At 43.2% G+C, this 25,955-nt stretch overlaps 1 protein-coding gene across 1 annotated transcript in view; it reads right to left on the bottom strand.

The window, feature by feature from the left end:
• The window catches only part of wwox (WW domain containing oxidoreductase), a 160,735-nt gene that overhangs the window by 109,444 nt on the left and 25,336 nt on the right, over positions 1–25,955 (bottom strand). The window contains exons 7-8 of the mRNA XM_049574621.1: positions 6,422–6,510; positions 1,203–1,388 (exon numbers count right to left, since the gene is read on the bottom strand). Of these exons, the coding sequence (XP_049430578.1) occupies positions 1,203–1,388; positions 6,422–6,510 (275 nt within the window). The remainder of the gene's footprint in view (positions 1–1,202; positions 1,389–6,421; positions 6,511–25,955) is intronic.

Raw genomic sequence — 25,955 nt, 5'->3', positions numbered from 1 at the left:
GAACTTGAGGTGGGGGAGCCCTTCTGTGCAGAGTTTGCATGTTCTTGCAGTGGCAGAGTGGGTTTTCTCCGGGTACTCCGGCTTGCTCCAACAGTCCAAAGACATCCAGGTTAATTGGTGACTCTTAATTTGCAGTAGGCGTGAATGTGAGTTTGAATGGTTGTCTGTCTCTATGTGTCAGCCCTGTGATAGTCTGTCCTGTCCAGGGTGTACCCTGCCTCTTGCTCAATGTCAGCTGGGATAGACTCCAGCCCCCCTGCGACCACTAACAGGATAAGCAGTTACAGAAAATGAATGAAGTGGTGAGGCTTTAATATGTTGTACTAACCAGCCCAGCCTAGACAAATTTTTGTTGTTTAGTGAACCATGTCTCATTATCAAAAAATACCCAAGATGACCTATTCTGAAAAGGAGAAAATAAGATTAAATCATAACTGATATAAAGTTAATTTGAAGGTATACTTGGCAGGAATTGTGCGCTACTATTTGTAAACAGTATCACCCGCAAAGGTAAAAGTGAAAGCCAACCCCAGCTTTGACCACTTTGCATTTCACCTCACTTTACTGGCATTTTTTCAGCACTGTGTCTATGATTTTCATAGCTTCCTCTTGGATGCGAGCTGCTTAGTGCCAGTCTGACACCTGGTTGCTACCTTTTATAAAGTCCCAACCTCATCTCATCTCCATAAACATCCTGAACTTCACAAAATAATAATAAAAAATAAATATGCAGGCAGAGATAAATATCTATAGATAAATGCGCTGCCACACACTTCTAGTGGGACATAAGTGATGATTGAGAGGGATTACATTTGTATGAGTCTATACATTGTCTTTTTAGGAAAATCCTGCATTGTATACCTTTAATGTAACCACATAGAATGTGGCCAAAAGATTGGCTAATTACATTTTGGAATTTGTCTTGCATTATTACTTTTCTTATATATGTTGCACAAAACCAGTTCTGCATGAATTACCTGTGAAAAGAAATGTATATTTTCTTTGCACATCTTTATTAAGAAGGACGAGGATCATTCTATCTAAAAAAAAATGCACAGGTATTGCTTATTATTTATTTAAACTAAACAAACAAAAAAAACCCATTTAATTTTAAATTCTATAAGCTTCATTAAGTAGTCTTCTCCTGAGACCATGTAAATAAACTAATACTTTTGTTAAAATGCCTGGTTTACTGTCTTTACCTGTGGGACTCGGAAGATACCACCACAACACGGGCGGGGGCCGAGCGGCGCAGCACGTCCTGTAGGCACTGTACGAGCAGGAAGTGACCTAGATGGCAGATCTGGAAGGTGGACTCCAGGCCATCCTCCGTCAAGCTCCAGGGCTGAGTGCACACTGCTGCATTACACACCAGAATGTGAATGGGCCTGAGGGGAGGGAGAGGGCGGAAAATTAAACAAGTTTGATTGTTTATTGATTATAAGTGAAAACAAAGACGACACAGATGCATAAAAAGGGGATTTTCATTCCATATTCGGCCAAAGAGGAGGTAAGGAGAGACAGGGAGGAGGAATAAAAAAAGAAGATGGAATAGTGAGAAGCAAAGGCAGAGAAAGGAAACAGGGTGTCTTATTCCACAGTGTGGTAGACTTTAGAGGTCTTCAGAGACAGAGCATCAGTAACGCTGATATGATACAGAGGTTTCCAGTGCAAGTCCCCATGGCTTGACAGGTACTGTAGATACTGAATACAGCTGGCTGGAATCCAAGAGCAACAACACATTGAAAAGCAATCTCAAACGGTTTCAACACACAAGGGTGGTGGAAGTAATGGGTGTTGATACAGGCTCTGTGTAACTACTCTGAGTAACCAAACCCACCAACACATCGACTCGGAAAAGGCTGGGCAGAAGAGAGCAGATCAAAGGAAATACACTCACAAGGCATGATATAAAAAACAACTGGCTTAATTCAGGGGCCAATAAAAAAAAAAAAAAAAAAGGCTTTAATGCAGACACGCAACACATTTCCATTCTTGCAGACTTCGTGTGGGCGAGTGAGTAACACTCCCTGCTCGCGTGCCACTGAATGGAGATTGCTGGATTGGTCAGGGCAGTGAGAGATCCTTGTCGGTGACAGCGTCGCTCCAGCGAGCTTGAAACCACAGTAACACAGCCGAACAATCCAAACACACCCCACCAATTTTTAATTTCTTCCATTAGAATTAATTATGAGGCCGAAGGCAATTTGTGTACCCTGTGTTTAAGACTGCCTACTGGATTAATTAAAAACTGGATGCTGGAAAATTAATGTGTGAATTGTTATGCCTTGCTATAATGAGCCATCCCATGCTATTACATAGGAGTGTACTGTACGATCACCTTCAGGCCTCCGAACACACAAGGTTCATTAAAGAGCACAAACCTAGTCACAAGTCAACTTAAAGAATGCCGACCTCAGCACATTATCAACAGAGCACACACTAGCAGTGAGATAGTAACATTTCCACCCAAAATATAAAAAGGTAAGGACGCCTAACATAATTGTGCAGTAGGGGGGGAAAAAAAGGTGAATAAATGACCTCTGTGACCTTCACTTACACCTGATAAAACAAGATAGAGGAGTAAAACACCACAGTTGCTGTAATGTCAAGTACTGCTCTGAAATAAAAAACAAAACACGTTGGTTGTTTTTGGCCCAGTGTTCCCCTGTCTAATAGAGCGTGAAGTACAGTAACATTGTGCTATACAAGGCAAAACTCTCGGGTCTGTTACTGATGTACTGACTCGAAGCTGCACAATAACACCACAAGCATGAACTCTTGACCTAACTTTCCAACCTTTCATTGTAGCTGTTGTTTAAAACTAATCCTTATGTCAGTTACACCTCTTTAGGATTTACATGTGTGTCCGTTTTTGTGACCTTACACTATAGAAAAAAAACAGCATGACACTCAAACCATATCATAAATTTGTGATCAAAAAACTCCAATAACCAACTTTTCTCTGGCCGGTAGAGCGATTTCCCCCACGCAGCTCAGATGGTCCTCTGGTGAGTCTGCTTGTAATGTAAAAGGCCTGTTAATTCAACTGCCCACCAGTTAGTCCCTCTCTCATAAGCGCAGGTCTAATGAATGTCTTTAATAGGCCTATTGCCGCGTACCACAGTCCCTCTTTCCACATTAAGACCTCACACAACACTGTGTGCACTGTGCAATCTCAGCGCTGGTCAAACGAGGGTGTTAACTACCAAATAGGGAGACATCAGTTTATATATTTACTTTAAATAACCCCCCTGGGTATGACCCCTGACCTCTATGATAATGTGGGCCAGCAGGAAGAGATTGCCTGTGTGAGCTGGGCTCAGACTACTGGTCATTAACACTGCACTTTATTGGCAACAGGAAAACTGGCACTGGCAACAAACATATGGATATGTGCACACCGCTCATCGAGGGCTGCAACTAATGATTATTTTCATTATCGATTAATCTGCAGCGTATTTTCTCGGTTAGTCGTTTGGTCTATAAAATGTCAGAAAATGTCCATCACAGTGTCTTAAAGGAATACTTCACCTGCAAAATGAACATTTGTGAATCAATTACTCATGTCGTGTTACTTTTAACCTGTGAAGAAAGCTTGCCAACATGCCATAAAAAACGGCGAACATATTGATTGTTTGAGGACCATGTTTAACAACAGCAAAACAATATGAAAACATTAGTTTACGAACTCTCATACAACTCGTGCAGTTGTCTCATTTATCCTGTCGTATGCTCAGTATTTCCCAAACCAATGCATTTTTGCTAAAACATTCATATTTACAACTGAACTGAAGGTGAAACTTATGTACACTCTTCAAAGCCAGACTCCAGTACTAAAGTTTTTTAGCAAAAATGCATGTGTTTGGGAAGTACTGAGCATACGACTGGATAAATGAGACTTGGATAATACTGCATGAGTTGTGTGAGAGTTTGTAAACAGATGTTTTGATATAGTTTTGCTTTTGCCATTGCAACGGTGGCCCCAGTCAATCCATAAATCAGTGTGATCGCCATTTTCCATTGAAGCATACAAGGAAAATTTTTTATTCACAATTTCAAGGTAACACAGCATGACTAATTCATATATAAATGGTCATTTTGTGGATGAAGTATTCCTTTAAATCCAAAGATACTAAGTTTGAAATGATATAAACAGAGAAATGCAGGAAATCTTTCTCCTGCATATCTAATGCTAATGCTAATCTTTTCGAGGCTAAAAGCAGCATTTTCTGCTATTTTTGCCTGAAAAATTACTTTAACATTTAATTGATTATCAAAAGAGTTGTTGTTTTTTCTGTCGATCAACCTACCAATTGTTAACAATCACTAAATGGTGCAGCTCTACACTCTGCACATACCTGTTAAGTGTGCAAAGACACCCAACAATCTGACAGAGTTACGGTCACCTTGATGCAAACTCTAATGTGATCTGGCCTGCGTGCATTCACACAGACCACCTGCTACAAATAATATGCTTGAAATTAGACCAGGATAAATGCAGTTTAAAAAAATCACAGGTGAAAAGAAATTGCATGTGTTAATTACCGACCGTTCAGTAGAAATTGTATTAGGGGCATTCTGTCAACGCTGTCCTCCATCAATTACATCCCAATGAAATTGCACTGCATTCAACAATATCAATATCCAGGTAATTTCATTTCAAAGGACAGGCAATTAAAGCAGAATCGGGGTCAATGGAACACAAAGCAGCGTGAAAGCCACTGACTAAAGCACTTAAAAGCAAGGGAGTGAGAAACGAGAGAAGGAAAAGAAAAAGACTCTGATTACATTTCACCTGTCAATGACACGCTGCAGGAGCATTATTGTGCGTGTGTGTATGAGTGTGTTTGTCTCTGTGTGTTTACAAAACTGCGTGTGAGCACGTCTGCGTGTCCGTGCATGTATGCACATGTATGTGCGTATTGCGTGCGCGCGCTCCTATGTGTGTTATGCCTGAAGACATACGTGCAGTAATAGAGTGGTGGTAGACTCAGACAGCTGCCCAGTGCCATTCACAGCTCAGAGCTCCCAGCCTCCACTCTGCTCTGTTCGCCTTCTGATGAGAATTAATGTACTCTGACGTCCCCTGGGACTCCCCCACTCCCCCCCCCAACAGCACAGCTAATGAAGAAATACAACCTTGCCAAAATACTGAGGTAGAGAGAGCGAGAGAGAGACAGAGAAAGACTGAGAGACAACATGAGAGAAGGAGAAAGAGAGAGAACGGCTGATGCAGATAAACAAATTGCAAAAAGGGATATGTAAAAAAAACAAAACCAGAAGAGAGGTTCAGGGGACAGTAGGCTTAAAGGGAGGTTAATATACTTCAGAGTGGATGGGAGGGATATATGTAAGAGATGGGAGGGAGCTATAGGAGGCAGGGAGAGGGAAGCCACTGTGAGGTTTGGCTGTGACCCAAGACACGTGTCCTGGATGGCCATACCCTGCCCCAGGGCTGCTACGGGCAATGACTGCCCTGCCTCTCCCCAAGGGGCTCCCCTGACACCAACACCCTCACACACACACACACACACACACACACACACACACACACTCTCCTGCCTAGACACCTGCGGGTGGATGAGCAGTATGGATGACAGAATACATGACCCCAAAATAGCAACTGTGCGACCGACCACGGGACGCAAGACACATGCGGTAAAAGCTGACCACCACAAAATAAGTGTCATAAAGTCTGGTAGTCTGTTTCCACCAATGTCAAGCAAATCGACACAAATACACACACTTACTCCTGGGGCCTTGTCCATATGGTGTCCATCAGTAACAGTTTGAATGTCCTTTAAGTGTAGTGTATGGGGGAAGTCATGGTGGTGAATACAGTGATCGGCCTGAATGAGAATCCTCATTGCTTCTTAGTTATTTGTGTTTTTATTCCCCTATTTCCATTTCTTTCTCTCTTTCTGAGTAGGTAGAATTAAAAAAAATCTGACAGTTGAAATGCGACTGATGGCTACTTAAGTTGGCTTTGAATAACTGAGCGACAGTGTCTTGATTTGTTAGTTGGGCGTGCTGCCATATGTTTGATTTAAGAGCAGCTCTGCCCCTGTCTCTTCCCAGCGGAGCCTCTCCTATCTTCTGATGGTCTTTTACATCCAAATGGATCCAAAAGGTTATTCAAAGCAAGTATTTTTAAAACAGCTATCTAGGATATTGAAGAGACCAGGCTAACCCTGTTTGCAGCCCAAACACATCATTGCAACATTGCATAGAGCAATTTCAAAACTTAAAAGCAAACTTCAGCACAAGTCATAGCGACACGCACTGACCCGGTGTTTTGCAGGTTTAGATTTTGGTTCATCTCAAGAGATTTCACCTCTACTCTCCTACTAAAACTTAGGTAAACAATTGAAAGAATGGCAGAGAGAAAAATCTAGCTTAGATTTTGGTTAATACTCACAGTTTCTTTGCCTTGTAAGACTCAGCAAACTCCTTGACACTGCGGAGAGAGGCCAGGTCGCACATCATGGCTTCTACTCTTGCTTTGTGCTGTGAAGACAGGAAACACAAAAGTACAATTGTAACGGCAAGAAGCAACAGTATCACCATCATTAGTTTGTTTATATGTTTTTTACAAGCCACCATAGTTATCGTCACTGTCACTTCCTTCAAAAAAAAGGAAGAGTCATCACAAATTTCAGGTTCACATGATAGGAAAAAAAGGTGTGCTGTTACACCCTGTGTGATTTAACAGGTCTCCCTGGCAACAATAAGGATCTAAGGCTCTCCATATGTGTGAATGGTAAAAACATCTGTCCGTCCGTGCTCTTCTTGATCTTTTTTCCTAATTAAAACTTTTTTGGGGGAGTTTTCCCTGTCTCCAAATCAAGGGTGTAAGGATAAAGGATGGCATACATGGCACAGACTGTAAAGCCATCTGAAGCAAATCTGCTAATTTGTCATTTGTGACTTTGGGCTATTTAACCAAAATTCTTCACCTGGACTATTACTTTCATTCAGACCGGGAAAAACTATGTGAGAAGAGCGATGACATGAAGTCATAGTTCTGTCTAAACACTCCTGAAGAACTCCATAGCTTTTGACTGCGTGTTCTCAGCACGTGCGTGTGTGCGTGTGTGTGTGTATGTGTGGCTCATCTTCCGCCATATGTTAGGAGACAGGGTGAGGATAGAAGAGGAGAAGGGAAAGATAAATGACTTAAGAAGTGAATGCATAGCTGCATTTACACACTGAGGAAGACGGGCTAAATATCCATCATCCTCTCCGTCCCACTGTAGCGCTCTGCTGCGGGGCAAAGGCCTCAGCAGAGACGCACGCAGGCCTAAAGGAGCACATCTCTTTAATAACAGCGTGCCACCATGTTTTTTTTGTCTGTGATAAAGCGTGTCAACTTAGACTCTCCCCCTGTCTTGCTCTCTTCTACATCTTTATCAGCACAGTTCCCCTCAACAGACAAACCAGGTTCAATCTCCCTAAAACACATGAGTTCACGCAGGCCGCAGTGTGCGAGAGTGTGCAGCGTGAACTGAGGTGTTCCGTTCGGACTGACGCTCCATTAGACTCATCCCTCATGTTGGAGAGGGAATAAGAGTGAGATATTGCTCCCAGCTGGGCTCTAGCTTCAGTGGCACCAGGTATTCCTGATACTACCTCTCCCCTTCGTCCTGCCCGCCATCCCTAAGGAACGCTGTCAGCTCACATTACACCCCGGAACAGCGTTCAGCGTTCCGTTCTCCATCCACCACCACCAGCATCAGCACCACTGCTGCTGCTGCTCCCCTGTCATCCTTTTCCCCTGATCTGATCTCCAGTCTGTGGGCGTCATATGGGAATGTCTTTCCTCTGTGTGTCTGTCTCTGCAGAGCTAAGTGTACATGACACTCACAGCAAGGACGCTCCATGGAGCAGTGAGCACAAAGAAAACAAGAAAGGGTTAAGAGCGCCTTCTGATGGAAATGTGATTCTTCAGGCATTTTACAGACACCTTAACTGCCCCGGGGTGTATTTATACATGCATACACAGGCACACGCACACCCCCACACACACACACACAACAAATTCAGTGTTGTGACTCAAGGGTAAAACCACGCTATCACGCCATTATCTATGCCTGAATTATTCTCTTGATGCTACTCTATACCGTTATATGGATGCTATTACAAAGCATTAAAGGGCTGATTATGGCTATTATAGGTATGATTATAGGGTACCTGCTTATATGATCTGCACACAGCAGTAATCACAGGTGAGAGGAGACAACTGTCTAATTTAATGACTTGTATGTGCAGCATTCACACTCCTCACCACTTTTACATAGTAGCTGTGAATGAAATATCTGTCACCAATTCTTACAAGTGTGAGATGTGCAATATGATGAGAAAACTTTATGGTATTAATGTGCGGGAATCAGTCGCTCATATGAAATGGAGAATTGAATTTTACAGCAAGAAAAATGAGACGTTACTTCCAAACAAGGTCAGAGCAGGGAGCAGTGTGGTAATTAACAGGTCAGTATAAGGCCTCCGCAACAGGGTAGCCCTCCATGACTGTATGACCAGCAGAGAAGATGAGAGCAGGTGTCAGCTTGACGAACACATATCCCCTTCTCTAGAGACAGGGGGGGAAAGGGAAGGAGAGATGGAGTAATGGGAGACCAGAGGGAGGATAGAGGGGGGTTGAAGGGGGGCCACTGGAGCAAATCCAGCAGGGAGAAGGTGAGCAGCCTGCCTGCCCGTCTACCCTCCCCCTGCAGATTGAAGTCTTGCGAAGAAAATAAAGTTTATTGCCTGGAAAGAGGGGGGAAAAAGCATGTAAAAAGCATTAAAGCGATGGAGGTGAACAATTAGACAGATGGCCAGGTTTTGGAAGGAGAAGAGGAAAAAAAGGGTAGAAAAAGAGAGGAAGAACGCACGGACGCAATCGTTCAGGGTTTTTATGAGGACCCTGACAACTCCTGGTCTCTTCAAGGGCGAAGGAAAAGTGAGAGGCAGCGAAGCCTCTCTGGTTAACTCCGGAGTAATCGCTGAGTGTGCAACACCACAGAGCTCGGCTCGGGGTGACAGAGCTCACCGCCCCCAGCTACACACAACCTATCGCTCCATCTCAATGCAAAAGGCTAATTATGAATGAAACACGCGTGTAAATAAGCTTTACAGCTTGAAAACTAGAAAGTGCAGCGACTGTGTCCATCTTCATGACTGCGCATCCACAAAAGAGCAACTGTGGGACAGAGAGCAGCAAGGTCACCATGATGTGGGCATCAGATCCCTCAGCACCTCCACTCCTGCCGCCTTCTCTCACCTTCCACCCCCACTTCCAGCCATCACCAAAGAGAACAGCTGTCTGTAACACGACAATGACCTTTTCGACTTTCACTATGTGGAAGGGAAGAAGGGAAGAAGGGAGCTAAGAGCAAGTATGGAGAGCCAAAGTGTTGTGCGAGTGACGGAAGTTGGCCTCTGCAGAGGTTTTCCTCACCTCTCTCTGTGTTTTCCACGTGTGTTGGGGAATGACATGTGGTCACTGCTGTGGAGACAGAGTGAAGCGATGGAGGGGGAAGAGCCCTAATACAATTATAACTGGGGCCATCCAATCCAATAAAATGAAGAGGTATTAGAGCAGGGGAGCCCCATCCTGTTCAATAAGACACTGGACCACTCTACTAACTCTTAAAACACACACATGTAGGCATACTCACACACGCACACTCAGGTACACACACTTCGCTGACCCCTTTAATAGCATAGCAGCCACCCCTAATGGACGCAAGCAAGTGGAACCGCCAAATAATACACTGTCTTAATGCACTAGGCTCAATCTCATCCCCCTCTCCCCTTATCCTTCTCAGCCTTCCCTCTCACACTTTAACCCCCGTTTCCATCTTCACTCACCTCCTGCTGCCCCCTCACCACCTCAGCTCCCCTTATAGATCACCAATGCAGGGATGACACTTAAGAAATCAAAAGTACCCCCATATCTACAGAACATTTACCCTACAGCCCCCGGTTAACACCTCAGGCATGGAGAGGGACGGTAAAAGAGTGAGAAGGGGAAGACAGAAAAGTGTGCTATTTCTATAGGTAAAGTGGTTTCTAATGCTCCCTCTGAATACCTGATATCAATATAAAGCGATGTTACATGACTGTATTTTAACCAGCAGGTGCGGAGGTAAGGTATAATGGCGGTGAAAGTGAATGAGCAGGGAAGACACCATGTGAAAAGGGCACCTTATAAAAGCAATTAGAGAAATGACTTTGAGCCCCTCTTCTTGCTCTGTAGATTAGAACAGGCCTCGGAGGGAGGAACACAGAGGAACTCAGATCTCTATGACCTTGTCCGCAACACGCCACACTAAATTGGTCATCAGCTTTTAAGACTGTATTTTATCATAGATATATATTTTTAGCGAAAAGAAAAAGAGAAAAGGAAGGAGGGGGGAAACTGTGGAAGGCACTGCTCGTATATCATCCTGTCACAATTATGACGTTTGTTCATAAATACCAACCAATCTCCTCTCCACCTGGCTAAGTCACATGCGCCTGTGCTTATGCACGCGCCGTACACCAACAAAAGAAATATGGACACACACCACGTGCGCTGAACGCACATGCACAGCGCAAATAAAGAAACAGACACATCTGGCTGGGTGCCCTACCACAGGTCTGAGAATTGACCTCCACACACAGACAAAGAGACCGAATACACAGTCAAGAAACATGCATTCATGCACCTAACACACAAATGAATGCACACACTCCACACATAACAAACACAAACACACACAAACAAACAAATGCACGCGCACATACACATCCACTTACTCACTGACATGCACACACACTGCAATTAATAGGGAGGCAGGTCTCTGGTGAGGAAGAGAAAGTGCCTGTTCAGCACATACAGTACAGGCAGAATATGCAATTTCCTCCAGTTAAGTCTGTATTAAATTGATTTCTTCTTTCTCTGACACGGACTGGGTTTTTCCCCCCTAATGAAAGCTGGATAATCTACAGGTTTTCCCTTTCCTGAAATCAAGTTACAAATCAAGCAATTGCAGGGGCAGATATGGGAAAGGTGAAGGAAGGACATGGGATGATTTTCCAGATGAGAAACATGGAGAATGAGGCACATACGTGCTGATACTCTTAACACGGACATCAGGAGCACCACACACACACACACACACACACACACACACACACACACACACACACACCGCACATAAAAGGAGTAAAGGCCAGGCCTCGGTTAAATACCTGCTGACATTTCCATCCAGTGACGCATTAAGGCTACAGCAGGCCATGTTAGTAAACACAGCATTAATGACGGTAATTAATGAAACATATTAATTAGTAAGCACTTCAATGAGTTAATCACTCACTCAGACCTGACAAGGAGTCATGTCGAGGCTGCAGAGAAACACTGAGCATGCTGAGAAAAACACAAAGAAGGAGGGAGGGCAGGTAACCAGTGGAGGAAGAAAAATGTATTTCCTTTAGTTGCGTAAAAGTGGAAACACAATATAAAAACATTTCATTAAATTTCTTAAATTAAAAAAAACACACTTAAGCAAATGTATTAGGTATCAGCAGCAATATTTAAATTTAAAAAAAGCACTCTTTATGCAGACAAAATCAGCAGCGTTACATTTAATATTATAAAATTATTAAAACTGCACAATTTTAATGTTATAGCTTGTTGAGATGATGTACTTTACACTGCTGTTTAATTTAATCTACTGTATAGTGATGCATTTTATTTTATACACTCATTACAGGTTTTAAAAATCTTAATCTGCAATGTAACGATTAACTTTTAATGTCAAATAAATGCAGTGACATAAAAAGTACAACATTTCCCTGTAATCTAATGGAGGAGAAGTATGCAACAGCATTAAATGAAAATTATAGGACAGTAATTAAGTAAATTTATCTGGGTGCTTTTCACCGCCACATATAATATGTATTTTAGGCCTCAGAGTAAGTTGGAAAAATTATGCAAAAAATGTCTTTAGAATATAGGTTTTGCTGAGTGACTTAAAATCTGTCAACAGGACACCATGTATGAAAATATCATGTCAAAAAGAATTGTTTTCTGCTTCTGAATTTACATTATTGTTGATGTTTAACTAAAATACCACAAACACAATAAACTACTTATCTGACTAAGGTCGAAAAAAATAAAAAAATCTGAAAAGCAAAAAATTTTAAGGAAATGTGATGCACAAGTAATTCTGTAAGTTTCAAGTGCAAGAAGACTTTATACAGGAGCTCGAGGTGCAATCAAGCCTGGTATTGCTTGTTTCAAAATTGCAAATATCTTTACCTTTCAGGGGTGAGACAGACAGGTCAAAGAGAGAGAAAAATAAAGACAAAGAGGTGGAAAGAGAGTGTGAGAGCCCGAGACAGACAGACAGACAGACAGAGGGAGAGAAAGAGAGAGACGGAGATGGGAAATGAAAAGGACAGGGCGGTCATCATAATTGCAGAGTTTGCTTTTCGGATGCAGACAGACCAGGGCCATGGGGCCTGAGGCAGATATCAGATTCCACACAAACACACACATGCACACACACGCACATACAAACTTACAAATGCACCCATACATACCAACACACACACACACACACACACACACACACTGACAGAAAATATTCCACAGCCAGCCCGAGTAAGTGTTTTTTCATTAAGGCAAAGGACAGCTGATATCATTTTAAAAGTGTTTTGTGTGCGTTTGTGTTCTATAACAGAGAAAGTGTGAATTGAGATGGTGACATCCAGCTTTCAATCCTAACAATGTTATATTATAAACCCGCTCTCTGTGTCTATCAGTGTGTGTGTCTCCATTTTCTGCCTCTACTTCACTTCTCCCCTCCTTCGTCCAGCGCGGAGCCTGATCAGATTTACATTAAAAAGTGATGGAGATTTAAATAATGTGTCTATGTTCTCAGAAAGACATTAAGAGATTTTCATCTTACTCTCCTCTTCCTCTCTGTCTCTTCCTCTCCATTTCCTCACCCTCTCCTGCTCCTATCTCCCCCCTCATCTCACCCACTCCATCTCCGCCAGATTCGCAGACAGTGCACATTTTCCTGCATGTCTTCAGTGTAACCGATACCCCTAACAACCAGGATTTTAATGCGATCCATATTGCTCCCTAATATTTCAGATCTCAGAATAAGCACTGGCAATTACATATTTACACCCAGCTTATTTTGCAATTCTGCACGGGGACTTTAGTGTCTGTCTGAGCGGCACACACGGACTTAGAAGATGCTGATTATGTTGTGGTTAGATAACAATAAAGTCGGAGAAAAACTCCTAGACCCTATGCACTTATACAGTATATACAACTTTCTATTTGGGGTGTCAGCAATAAAGCTCGACACTCTCAAGTACAAAATAATGTGTTCTTTTCAAGTGTGTCGGTAATGTGATTGCTTTATCTAAACCTGCTAGTTTTACACTGTTTAATTTCTCCCGAAACACTCGTGCTTTGCATCATCTCGGTATCCGGAGGGCTGGCGAAGTGCCAGACACACTCGCAGAAAATGCATTTACACATATGTACATTGTTGTAGTGAACACACATTGCTGTACAGAGATGATAAATTAAGCCCCTTTGATTCGGTTACCCAAGCTCTTTTTTGTATCAGCTTTATAAAAACATAAGCATCACATAATTGAATAAGAAAAGAATCTGGCAATTAAGAAACATGGAGGCCTTTGATGTGAGTAAGTGTATAATAGGCCTTTTGATGAGGGAGTGTTTTACACTCCGCAGGGTCTGGTATGCACTTTGATTAAAAGCTCTTTTGTTTGGCAATATTCTAAACTGCTTACCATTTTCCACTGTCACAATAGTTAAGCCTGGAAATACAAGAGATTGTGCCTTTTCTTCTCTTCTCGCTGGGATAAAGTCTCTTGTTTTCTCTGGTTTAAAATCACACAGGAACAAATGATTGAATGGAAGAGCGACCTAAGATCAGGTGTATTATAAGGGGAAATAAAGGGCTGACAGTGACACTCTCACATATGAAACAATAATAATAATCATTGTTAATATTATATGGTCATTTTCATATTCATAAACACATCCATTACCACCAACTTTACATGTTCGAGCACCATTTACATGATCTACCCTGTCTGTTGATAAGGTCATGTGGTTTTGCATTCTGTTACAGTGTTACACAGATTTGAATAATGGGATTCTCATCATGCATCTTTAGCTCCTTGTCGCCTGATAATAGCCTGAAAGACACTCGTTGAACAATGTAATAAATGCGTCATGTGACCTCAGCAAAGGTCGGGGGTCAGCCAGCCACGGATTGTCAACGGAGTGCTGGCCTGACAGAGAATAAATGACGCCTTGTAAACAAATTGAATTATTGCTTTAATTCATGCAGTCTGATTAAATTTGCAGAGAGGAGAGTCCTTCACGAGGGAGCGGAGGAGCGAAGGACTGACAGCAGAAGAAAAGGAGGAGAGGAGGGTGGACGACGGGACGTGGACACATACCTTCTCCCTCCATCCCAAGATGTCTTTGGCTCCACTGAAAGAGAGTAACTAAATTAACAATCCCGATCATCTCACAAGACTGCGCTGCTTTCCGTAGACGGCGAGTCTTCCCTTTGTCTCTCGGCTAAATGTAATAAGGTTGTGTTATATTGAGTTGGGCCGGGCCACCAGGCTGACTCCCTGCCCTGGCACCAACTGAGTGACAATAAGCAGGAGACAGATCTGAATTTTATAAACTGATACACAGACTGCAGTTTGTCTGTTGCACAAACATTTTAGGAAGTTTGGACAATTGAGAAAGAAAAGAAAATGTACGTAAAACCAGACAGAGCCTAATTAGGCAGGGGCTGGGGACTGAGGATGCTCAAATGTGAAGAAATCTTTGAAGAAATTTGTGTAAGCTTATTGAAAAGGGCAAATGGGAAAGCCCATCTCCTATGGTACACCCCATGAACCTAAAACACCCTGAATGAAACATCAGTATTAAGTTTGGTCTATCACCCAAAGCTGCATTAGGTCTCTCCTCAGTTTGCTCCTTAATTCCATCCGAGTAATCCCACATTATTGCCCTCTAACAGTACCCTAAACGGAGAATAAAAAGTTTGCTCCCCTCTAGCAGTGTATTACCAGGAAACAACAGGCCCTCTCCTCATTAAGTTATAGATATAAATGCTCCAAAGCATGAAATTACCCCCGAGCCTCCCTCTCCAAATAACCTGGTTTGCAAACAAATGATCCGAGCACAAGCAGTAAAAGGCAGATTATTAAAATAATAGGAGGGATTTAAATTTGCATCCACAGAACAATTCAGCAAAGGACTGTGCAATTACTCCTCCCCCTCCTCTTCCCCTGTTCATTCCACCTTTCTACTGGCAAGCAACGTCCCTCGCACTTTATTGTGTCCATCTGTTCTTTCTAAGAAACGCAGGCAGAGTTTGGTATCTTCAGGTGTGTCTGGATGTGTGTGCGTGTGGGCGTCCACACGAGCATGTGCACTTATCTGGTTATTGTTTACCTTCATCAAAACCACAGTCAATTTACATGCTCGTACTTCCTTATTCTCCTTGGCCCACACCCTTATTTCTCCATTCCTATCTTACACTATGATAAATATCTAACTTTATCCTGAGACAATAACAGTCCCTCCTCCTATGCTGGAGTAAATGGGGAGCGATGAGAGAGTGAGGTGAGCAGGAACGGACGAGGCAAAGGGTGCTCAGGTCTGCATTACCTCTGAGTTATGGCCTCCATTTGCATCTCAATCAGCCTCTTTGGAGAGCCCACCACCTTGGTAACACCCCCATCACACCACAGCCACCCCGGGTAATCAGGGAGATTTAGTGGGAGCGGCAGCCTACCGTGGGCACCCCCTGGCTGGGGCTCGCAGCTCATTCCCAGCCCCTGGTCTCGCTAAGGGCCCTCTGGGCCACATCCAAACACAGGAGAATGGCAGCACTTAACAAGACCGAGGAAGACCAAAATAGACGAGCAGCAGGAACAGGCCATAAAACAGAGGGAAAACAAAGCACCCGCATGATTGTAATAGATGTTCCGCTATAGATGTCTGCATAGTGTTCTGGATTGCTGCCTCATTATAGCGGGAGAAAAAAAAAGAAAACAAACTTGAACTTGCGACCTTAGGTAAGAACATTTTATCTCGGAGTTGATGATGGCACTGACACCATCCCACTGCTCCCCTGCAGCAAACACGGGCTCGCTCTAACATGTAATGGGAGTACATGAACCCACAAACACAAACACACACACGCACACACACACACACACACACACACACACACACACACACAGCTACATGGTGTGATTTGCAGATAGTGAATGCTCCACTTGAGAGTTGCCTCTCTAGTTAGCGCTGTCTCATGGCTGAACCCTGCTAAGGTATTATTACCCACACTCAGCCCTATTGATATTGTGACTCCAGCATCTGTTCACCTCCTTGTTACTGCCTGGACCCCAGCACAGCGGCCTATCTGCCTGCGCACATGGCGTGTGTATGTGTGTGTGTCTGTGCCCGTTTGTTTGTGCGTGTGTGTATCCCGGACCTCTGGGGTAGAGAGTAGTCACTGTGCTCAGAAGAAGACGAGAGGCTGAGGAGGCTAATAGAGAAACACTCGACACACCAGGGGCCTAATCAACTGCAAAGGACGCGTGCCCATAGCTCCAAATCTCTCTCTAACACAAACACACTCTGGCCTTTCTTACTCCCTCTAATCTCACAGATACTCTAAACTCCACACACCGACACCACATCGCACAAAGACTTTGTGAGCAAAGCTTGTAGAAAAACAACAATGGAAGAGAAGGCGAGACTGGAAACCAAAGTTAAGCTGGCTTAACAGATGGCTCAGGTGAGCAGAGGTAGAGACTAAACAAAAGGGACACGGGAGAAGAGTGAGGACCGAAGATGGAGAGACTCCGAATGAGGAGCTGAGTTTCAGTTATCAGAATCAAATATTAGTGGGGGGAAAAAAACTGGGGAGTGGGCAACATTAATCAAAGTGTTCACCTAGTGGGCAGCCATATGGCAGATCAGCACGCCAACAGTGCAAACTTGCTGATCTTCAGTAACGGGGTGCAATTAATTCCACTGGCTGCATTCATCTCTCCCTCACACACTGAAGGAAGGGAGGTAGAAAGGAAGGAGCGAGAACAGAGGAGGGTTTGTTATGACTCTTTTACTCTTCCTCCTCAACTCTTTCTTCCTTTCTGTCTCTCTCTCGCAGCAGAGGAATCAAAGCCAGGTGATGAATGAGGTGGACACAAGGGCCTCAGGTAGCTGCTGTGGCGATGGTGGGGGGAGTGATGGGGGGTGGGACGAGAAAAAGTGGAGAAATTAGGAAGCTGAGAGAGAAGGAGACAGCAGCTATAAGATTTGGCTGAGGCATTCATAGGACCTTAAAATCTATATTTATATGTGTGTTTATTTTACCCACCAAGACTTGTGCACAATATCAGATCCTTGCCTGCATCTGAATCAAAAGTAATACTCATTCAGTGGCTGCTATTATTAGTAGGATATTAAGGATTGCATTTAGTAAAAGTTTATAGGGGAAAGTGTACCAACGACATCACCAAAATGACAAAGTCAGAACAGCATGCTATTTATGAACCACCCTAATGAGTGGAAGGCACGCACAATACCACTGGTAAAAAAAAAAGCCTCATAAATTCGATGTAAATCCCATTATCTGGCCCACATAATAGCTGTTTCTACGCAAGGCTTTGCAAATAAAACACTGTGTCTATTAACACTTTCCAACTCTCCCAAAAAGTATTGCAGCACCCATAAAACCCTTTGAAAGGTGGCAGAGAACTTTGTATTAAGGTCTGTCATTTGCATGAATTCGTGAGAGTACGAACTAAAGTTTGCACTCTCAACAACTGAGGCACAAAAAAGAAGTGCAGCCTACCCTCAAAACACAATCTCAGTAAATCTGAGCTGAAGTCTCTCCGTGCAAGATTAAACCAAATACAGTGTTTTTATCAGATATCAATTCATTAAAATGTAAATTAAAAGAGCAAAACATGATCATGATAAGTGACGTCACTCTCAGTCGCTTCTCCTCCAGCTGGGTTAGAGAAAAAGCTTTTTATGGGAAAAGACGGTCAGCGTTTGCACTTGGTGAGCTGGCAGAATAAAGCGAGCACTACCTGACCACACACACACCCACGGCTCTCAAACCTCTTTTGGTTTTATGTAAAATTAGCTTCTCCCCTGGCTCTTAACACAAGCTCATCTCCATTAGCCGCAACCTAGTAAAACTGACTCCTGCAAATGAGTTGTGGATATGCATTCCCCCGGCCCTCTCATCTCTCCTGTCCATACAAATATACTGCATCTGCTATCTCATGTCCATATCTTCGTAAGTCAGCTCATCCCATAGGCCTAGTCACCATACCACCCATACCAATATCATAAATGACTGTGGGGGAAGCCTTCATTAGGGCAGCGATGCCCCTCCGCCCCCCTAATCAGGGCATTTTCCTTGTGCGCTTTGGGATGGTGCTTTATGGCCCAAATGGGGCTCTGTTAATGAGGAAGTACACATGTCTCCATTTCCTGTCTAGCCAGGTCGGCAGTTCCTGTATTTGGCCCTATTATAATCACGAGGCTTTTTTAATGAGCTATATTCATCTTGGTCATGCATCAAACACCATGTAGACATACAATAACAGAATAAATGAAAAGACACACAGAATTAATTACACCAATACTCTTGCCAAACGTCGTGACATTAGCTATAGCCATTATTGCAAACCTTTGGAGATGAGAGGAAATAAATTACAAAATGGGCGTCAGGAAAGATATTTAGATGTCTTTATCTCTCTCAAACGGGGCTGGACTATTCAACGCACTCCAAGCAACACAGGTTTAAACCCACATGATGACAGCTGAATCATTGCAGTGTCACAGTAAATTCTGTTACAGCGTCCCCACAAAACTCTGTGCTTTTTCACGCTCTGCTCTTGGCCCACTCATTCTTCTCAATCCCCCTCTCCACACCTCTGATCTCTCGACGTCCCCGTCTCTCCTTCCCTCCATCATCCCCTCTTCACTCCCAGGCCTCGTTGACATTAACCTGGAGCACTCACATTTTCCCATGGTTCTCCATGTTGCTCTCCGCATGTCAGAGCGGGAGGCTTTATGGCCCACATCCATCAGCGTCACATGCCAGGATTTATGGGAGATGGAGTCCAAACCTGATCGCTCTGAATCAGTCTTGCTGAAGCCGACCCCTGGGCCGCTGTGGGATGTAATGGATGAGCATCCTCGCCCCCCCATCCCCACCTCACTCCTCCCTTCGCTCTCCTCTCCTTCCACCTTTCTCCACACCCATACTTTGCCCTCCTCTCTTCATCTCTCGTGATTTTTTTCTCCCCTCTGCCGATCAGTCCAGTCCTCTTCCTTGCCCTATTTGGCTCGTCTTGGTCATTCATTCAAACCTAATGGAGATTTGGTTACCAAAAATTAATGAGGCAGACTCACTCGAGGAAATATCCAAGCGCACATGCCCCAACATACACTCACACAGACATAAGCTCATCATTCATTACTGTGTGTACGGTTTTATTTGGGCTAATTTATCATGACACTGTATTAATAGGCAGCAGTGCCCTTCAGAGGAGAGATGAGAGGCGCCAATTAACTCTGTTCACTGTTCACTGCCACAGACAGACCTGTAGGAATGACAAAGGTCTGTCAAATTACTCTGTCCTGTGGCAGCTCTCTGTGTTTGACAGGACATCAACATAACTGACAAGGGAGAATACGCTCAGTGGATAATCAAGTAGAGCTGAATTAGATCAAGTATTTTTCAGGCCATTTTGTTGAGTAAATTTGTACTTCTGTACCAGCTCTCTATAATCCTGATAGGATAAGAAATCTCTTTGTCTGACTGACTGACAAAATCACCAAAAATGGATTGTAGGCACTGATGGCACCATGAACTGCGCATCCCTTGCAACTGCAATTACTCCTACCATGATCGGTGGAAAGCCTGGGCATGACACCCCTTATGAATGTGCTTCAGTTACCACCAACTGTTTGCAGACACTTATAATTTCACTGTAACTACATGTCATCATTAGCTCTGATCTTTGGGAATTGGACTGTTTTTGCACTGAGGCTCATTTGGCTAGAATGGGGCCATTTTTTGCGCCAAATGTGTGTATATTACCTAATTTAAACACATGTAAATAGTACAGGAGCACTGAGATTACATTAGTATGGCAGCACAGCTACGGGCTCATTACACCCTTTGTGGGTGCTTTGAAAATTATGTGGGTTTTTTTGTCTTAATTTAGCAGGTATTGGCTGCAAAAGCTACACAATCCCTTTGCGAATTGAATCCGCTAAGTACCATCCCAATGGTTTATGTTGCTAAGACTGACGTGCAATTCACATGAATATTAAGGGCAACAATGTGCAGTGGATTTCGGACAGATGTAAACAAAAGTGGACTTCTCATTTCTAAGTGGCAACCCTCAGTTGTGCTGGCTGAAAAGACAACTGTTAGCTGGAGCTTGCTAGTAAATTTTATTAGCTGTAGCTGGCTTACTAAGCAATCATCAGCTCCATGAGTTGGTTGAAAACAACATCTTCTACTGACTTTTTAATGTTTATAGCTAAATCACGTATAACATCGTACTAAAAGACTGATATTAAAGCTACATGTCCCAGGAAATAAGCCAGCGTCCTCAACAGCTGAACAGGAAGTATAATCAGGATAAAAGTTAGATTTATGCTTCATGGTTCATACTTTATAATAGTATGTTTCACTTTTAACCTTAATGGAGTGAAGGCTTTCACGCCTCGTTTCCACTTACTTATGTAACTGGTGTTCGTAGATCCGTAAATATGCAGATGATGTCTCTAGTGTCCAACGCAGGGAAGTGCATTTCTTTACGGATGGCTAGAAACCTGATAGAAACTACCTGTAGCCATGGGGGAGAGGTTAATTTTGTCTGTTTTCTCCATCCAGTAGTTTGGAATATGAGCTTGTAACATAACTCGGACAAAAACAGGACCTGCCAGGTATGTGGCATGTTTAGTGAAATATTAAATTAATAATGAACGGCTGAATGAGTCATAATGACAATCTGACTGTAGATAATGTATAACCATATTTTAACAGAATAACATGACTCAGATTCACAATGTGTTAAAACTAGATAAACAAGTCAATTTTTAATCAGACAAACTCACTTGACAATCAACACAGGCACTGAATTCAAGAAAATAGCTTGTTAGCCAGTTAGCAGCCTGTTAGCTAAGCTAGCACACTGTCATATGGTCTCTGCAAAATCCACCACAAAAGTTCAATGTTTTTAACATACACGAGGCAAGTATTAGACTGAAATATTACGGAGGGGAGGAGTTTTGCAGGCACATCAGATATCACAGAGATTCGCAAAGGAATGAATGGACTTCCGGTTGCCTTGTCTCCGTACACATACATAGGTGAAATCAAGGCATAAGGGTAAGGACGACCCAACATGTTAAGCAAACATGACATTATATTAGATCCAACTCTCTTACTAGAGCCCCATACACATTGCTTCGGCATGTGGAGAAATCCAGAGCTTGACAGGACTGCTGTGCCTAGTTATGGTTTCAAAGCTACAGTATGATTCAACAATTGCTCTTTCAGGGGGCAGTTTAGCTCACAGTCAACTGCTAAAACGGTGCTTAAAAATGAACTGTCCACTCATAAAAATAACCCAATCCATTATGGCGGCCTTGGTAGAACAAAAAGCTCACAAAAGTTTGAGACATCATGATCCCTCCTCATCGTCCAGCCAGCCCACAGCAGAATTAATCAGCTGAGCCCCTGTGGTCTACATATCGAGCTGTGACTGAGGGACTTAGAGGTTAAAGGTCAAACTGTGTTCACTGGTTTACAGCAGGTTTTATTACAGTTATTTGCTATATTTACCCAACCTGTTCACCTTCTAACCTGCCTCTATATAGAGCTGGTTATCTAAAAGTTGCACAGTACACACACACACACACAAACACACGCTCATTTCGCAACTGGAACACGTTAAATAATATTGCCCTGCGGCCCCCCAAACAGGTCCGTACCGTAATAAAGGCTTTACACTATGAAAGAAACACAGTGAGGCAGCTCCGACACCTCTGAGCCCCCCTCAACATACACACACACACACACACAGATACACAAGGGCTGTGCCTGGTCACAGGTCAGGAGAGCCTGTAGCTCTCTGTGGTGCAGGGGAGCAGAGCCGCTTGAACCTGTAATATGCTCCTCTCTCCCCTGGTACCACTTGTTGGGGTTTTAGTGCAGAGGAAATTACACCTGCTCTCTAGCCTGAGACCAGCATTGACACACAGAGATGACTGAGACTGGGGATTACACGCAGACACGTGAACACACAGGTAAACCTAAAAGGAACTCAAACAGAGGGAGCACGTGTGTGGGTGTGCATGTGTGATGCTGCATTTATACCCCCAAATCACCGATCATCAAAACACTTTATGGGAGTGCTTCACACACCATTAAAACTAGTAGTTTTGAAAGTATGAGCAGCCCAAATAGCAATAACAGACCAACACCTGCTCTCCATCCAGAGTCCCCACAGGCGAGACGCCTCAGTGGATAGAGACTATGACCTGGCATCATCATCCAAACACAGTATTTATTCACTTCATACAAACAAGAGCAATCTCAGGTCACAAAGTCGTGTAAGATAAGGACACATTACGATGCTAGTACTGCTCTGTAGGCCCGAACATTTGCCAACATGAAGGCTTCATCACGGGTTAGACGAGGAGGCCGTTTCATCATCAAAATGTTCAACTAAAATGAACACAACATCTCGCCTACTCTGCAAGTCAAATGTGAGCTGAGAGATAATCATTGATATGGGGCAGGAGAGAATGAAACTAATAAAAAGGCAGTGTATCAAAGTATCGCAGTTAAGCATTAGTCACGTGAGGGCAACTACGCCACAACTCTGGTGTTCTCTAAATGAATCCCCCTCGTCCTGCGCTTGATTTATGGACCTGTAAAAACACACGTTGTTTTTAATCTACTGCTGCCTGAATCTGCCCCTCTAATGAAATGTGGATCTGTGTGTGTGTGTGTGTGTGTGTGTGTGTGTGTGTGTGTGTGTGTGTGTGTGTGAGATAATGATGTATGGGCTGAGGTCTGATTCTTTGAGCATGAATTTTCTCTCTGATAAATATGCATTCAGTTACACAGACTGATTAAGCTGTAAACCAGTGTTAACTCTGTGTCAAAGCACATACAAACACACACACACACATATACATATGTACATGTGCTCTCTCTCACACACACACACACACACACATACATGCACACAACTTCCCAGAAAATAATGATAGCTGTGCCTGGGGCAGGATTGTTTGGATGCCTGGAGCGGTTCACTGATATCAATTCCATGAGACCTGACTGCAGAGGATATCCCATAAACACAAGATGAGGCTCAGAGACACAGCCGTATCAGCACAAGACATTTTACAGAATCAAGAACAATGATTTGCAGAGTTCTGCACCAAAATGCCATATATTGAAACATTACAAATAAGATTAAATTAAATATATACACATGGTAAATACATGGCAAGAGTTCAAGGTCGCCATATGTCTATTGCTCTTTAAAGATCACATCTTTGTTTGGGTTTTTGTTTTAAAATAAACACTTAAAGTTAAACAGCCCATTCTCATCACATTGACAACAAGCATCGTCATGATTCCACGGTCAGCTGTTGGTCAATGTCAGGACATCGGTGAGTGTCTGTTGCCCCAGTTTCTGTGGCGTGGCTCACACCATTGCCACTAGTTGCCTGTTTTTTGGCCAATTCAGCAGGTTCAGGTTTCTGTAGCCTTTGAGCTGTTGCCAAAATGGTTTATACTTATTTTGTGTTATTGTTCGCTAGCACATGGTAAATTTCCTTTGTTTTCTCAGCATCAGGTTGTGTTGTTAATGTGCTAACTGGCTACATAGCATCTTGAATCCATCCTCTCAGTCTTCCAGTGTTCCTTTTTGAATGACAAATACAGACTACTGCGACTTGCTGCTATGTAGAGTTATTTCCTCACACAGGCGCAGATCATGCGTGCCAGTCAGCTGTTGGGTTGTCTTTGTGGTGTTTTCAAAACAACCAAATGCTGCCAGAAGTAACAGCAGGGTTTGGCATATATTGCCTATCGAGGGATGACTCTTTATACCCCTGTAGTAAATAATTATATATAAGTGAAATTTTTTTGTCAACAGAGCATGTGAGTCCATTTTATTTATTGTTTTAGTTATGTTTAATTTATTGAGGATATTTTTTTTCACATTCCAATTCCACTAAATGTCTTAATATCACTATTATGATAGTAAATGATCATCTTATCAGTGGCCTTAATTGGTCTTAAAATGACAATATTTTCATTAATCATAATTACTTTTGGGGCAAGAATATATCGTCCACCAAAAGCAGTTTCTGTGACAGACCGACACTTGACCATAAAGAGCTTTGCAACTGTTTTTGTTTGTCGGCTGACATTGAAATATGTGACTTACAGTGTCAGAATGTTCGGACGTGGCAGCCGCTGACTTGTTGTGACGCACTTGTCTGTTCTTTAGCGGACAATCTCTCTGTCCTTCACAACAAACACAAACTGACACCAGGGTTCATGCGTGCACACTCCTCCTCTCCTATATTTTTTCCCCCTTTGTCATATTAAAACAAAAGCAGACATGCGTGTCTGCTTTTGTTTTAATAAAAGCAGACATGCGTGTGTCGTGCACCAAATGCATGCATGTGCAGACACACGCTCATTAAGTTCCCATCTCGTGTCTGAATATACTCTTGGTTGGTTATGAAAGATGACGAGAGACAGCATCAGACCATTCAAATCTCACAGAGACATCAAACACAGAATTACATCTAATTAGCCTACTGCATCTCCTGTGAACTTTATCGTGGGATCTGAGAGCCATGTGCTAATTTCAAACTGTGCTAAAGATGCTAAAAGAGCTCGGGGTAATATCGGATAAATGTTATAGCCCGTTGCCAGATGGTTCCTGCATTCAACATTACTGTGTTTGCTTGTTTGGCAGACATCAACTAAGCCTCAGTCTATTTGGCTGCAGCTTATTACAACTGGCTCATCTCCTGATTTAAAACATTATAGTGTGTGTGCTGGACTTGTCTCTCTGTGGTCAGCACTTCTCAGACTTCAATAAAAACATTCTCGGCTGGCAGGGAGAGAAAGAGGGGGAGAAAGAGTGAAAGAGATCCAAGCAACCTCTCACCTCTCTCATCATAAGAAGCCCTCGTCCCAGGGCTATGAGCCCTCCTTCAGAGGGGAGAGTGAAAGAGTGAAGGATGAGAGTCTGTCAGGTTCAAACAACAAAGAGGTGCTGCCTTACACATCCTTCCTCAACCTGTCCCCTTCAGTGGCAGTGACATCATTTAAATCATTTAAATCCTCCCCAACATGACCTATGGCAAGTGACCCGTCATTCTAACGCTCACACCTCCATGTGAGACGGCTGCTGAACTGCTTATTTAGCAGAAAATACCACCCGGCTAACTATGTGATTTATTCAAAATTATTCCTTCACGGTGCTCCTTCACACAGAGCATTTGCCCATAGTTCACTGTGGTCCAGGCAATTAGGAGCAGGCCACACCTCTCCAGGAGACAGAGCACCTGGCTGTAGCAGACAGACATAAGGAGGAGGAGAGCTGAGCGGCGCACAGCTTTTCACGACGGGCTGGAATAACTAAGCAGAGCAGTGAGGGAGAGTGAGGGAGTGAGGAATGCAAGCCAGGCACTTTAGGATTCATTTAGGTTCCCCATCTCCCTGGTCACTTTATTAGCAGTCTGGGAAGAGTGATGCATGTCCCAAAGCTATGCAAAATGCATAATCAAGCATTTAAATACACACCAT

The sequence above is a fragment of the Epinephelus fuscoguttatus genome, linkage group LG4, assembly GCF_011397635.1.
Source record: "Epinephelus fuscoguttatus linkage group LG4, E.fuscoguttatus.final_Chr_v1".
NCBI lineage: Eukaryota > Metazoa > Chordata > Actinopteri > Perciformes > Serranidae > Epinephelus > Epinephelus fuscoguttatus.
Note: the sequence above shows the minus strand (reverse complement) of the source record. Positions and strands in the feature narration are given on the sequence as shown.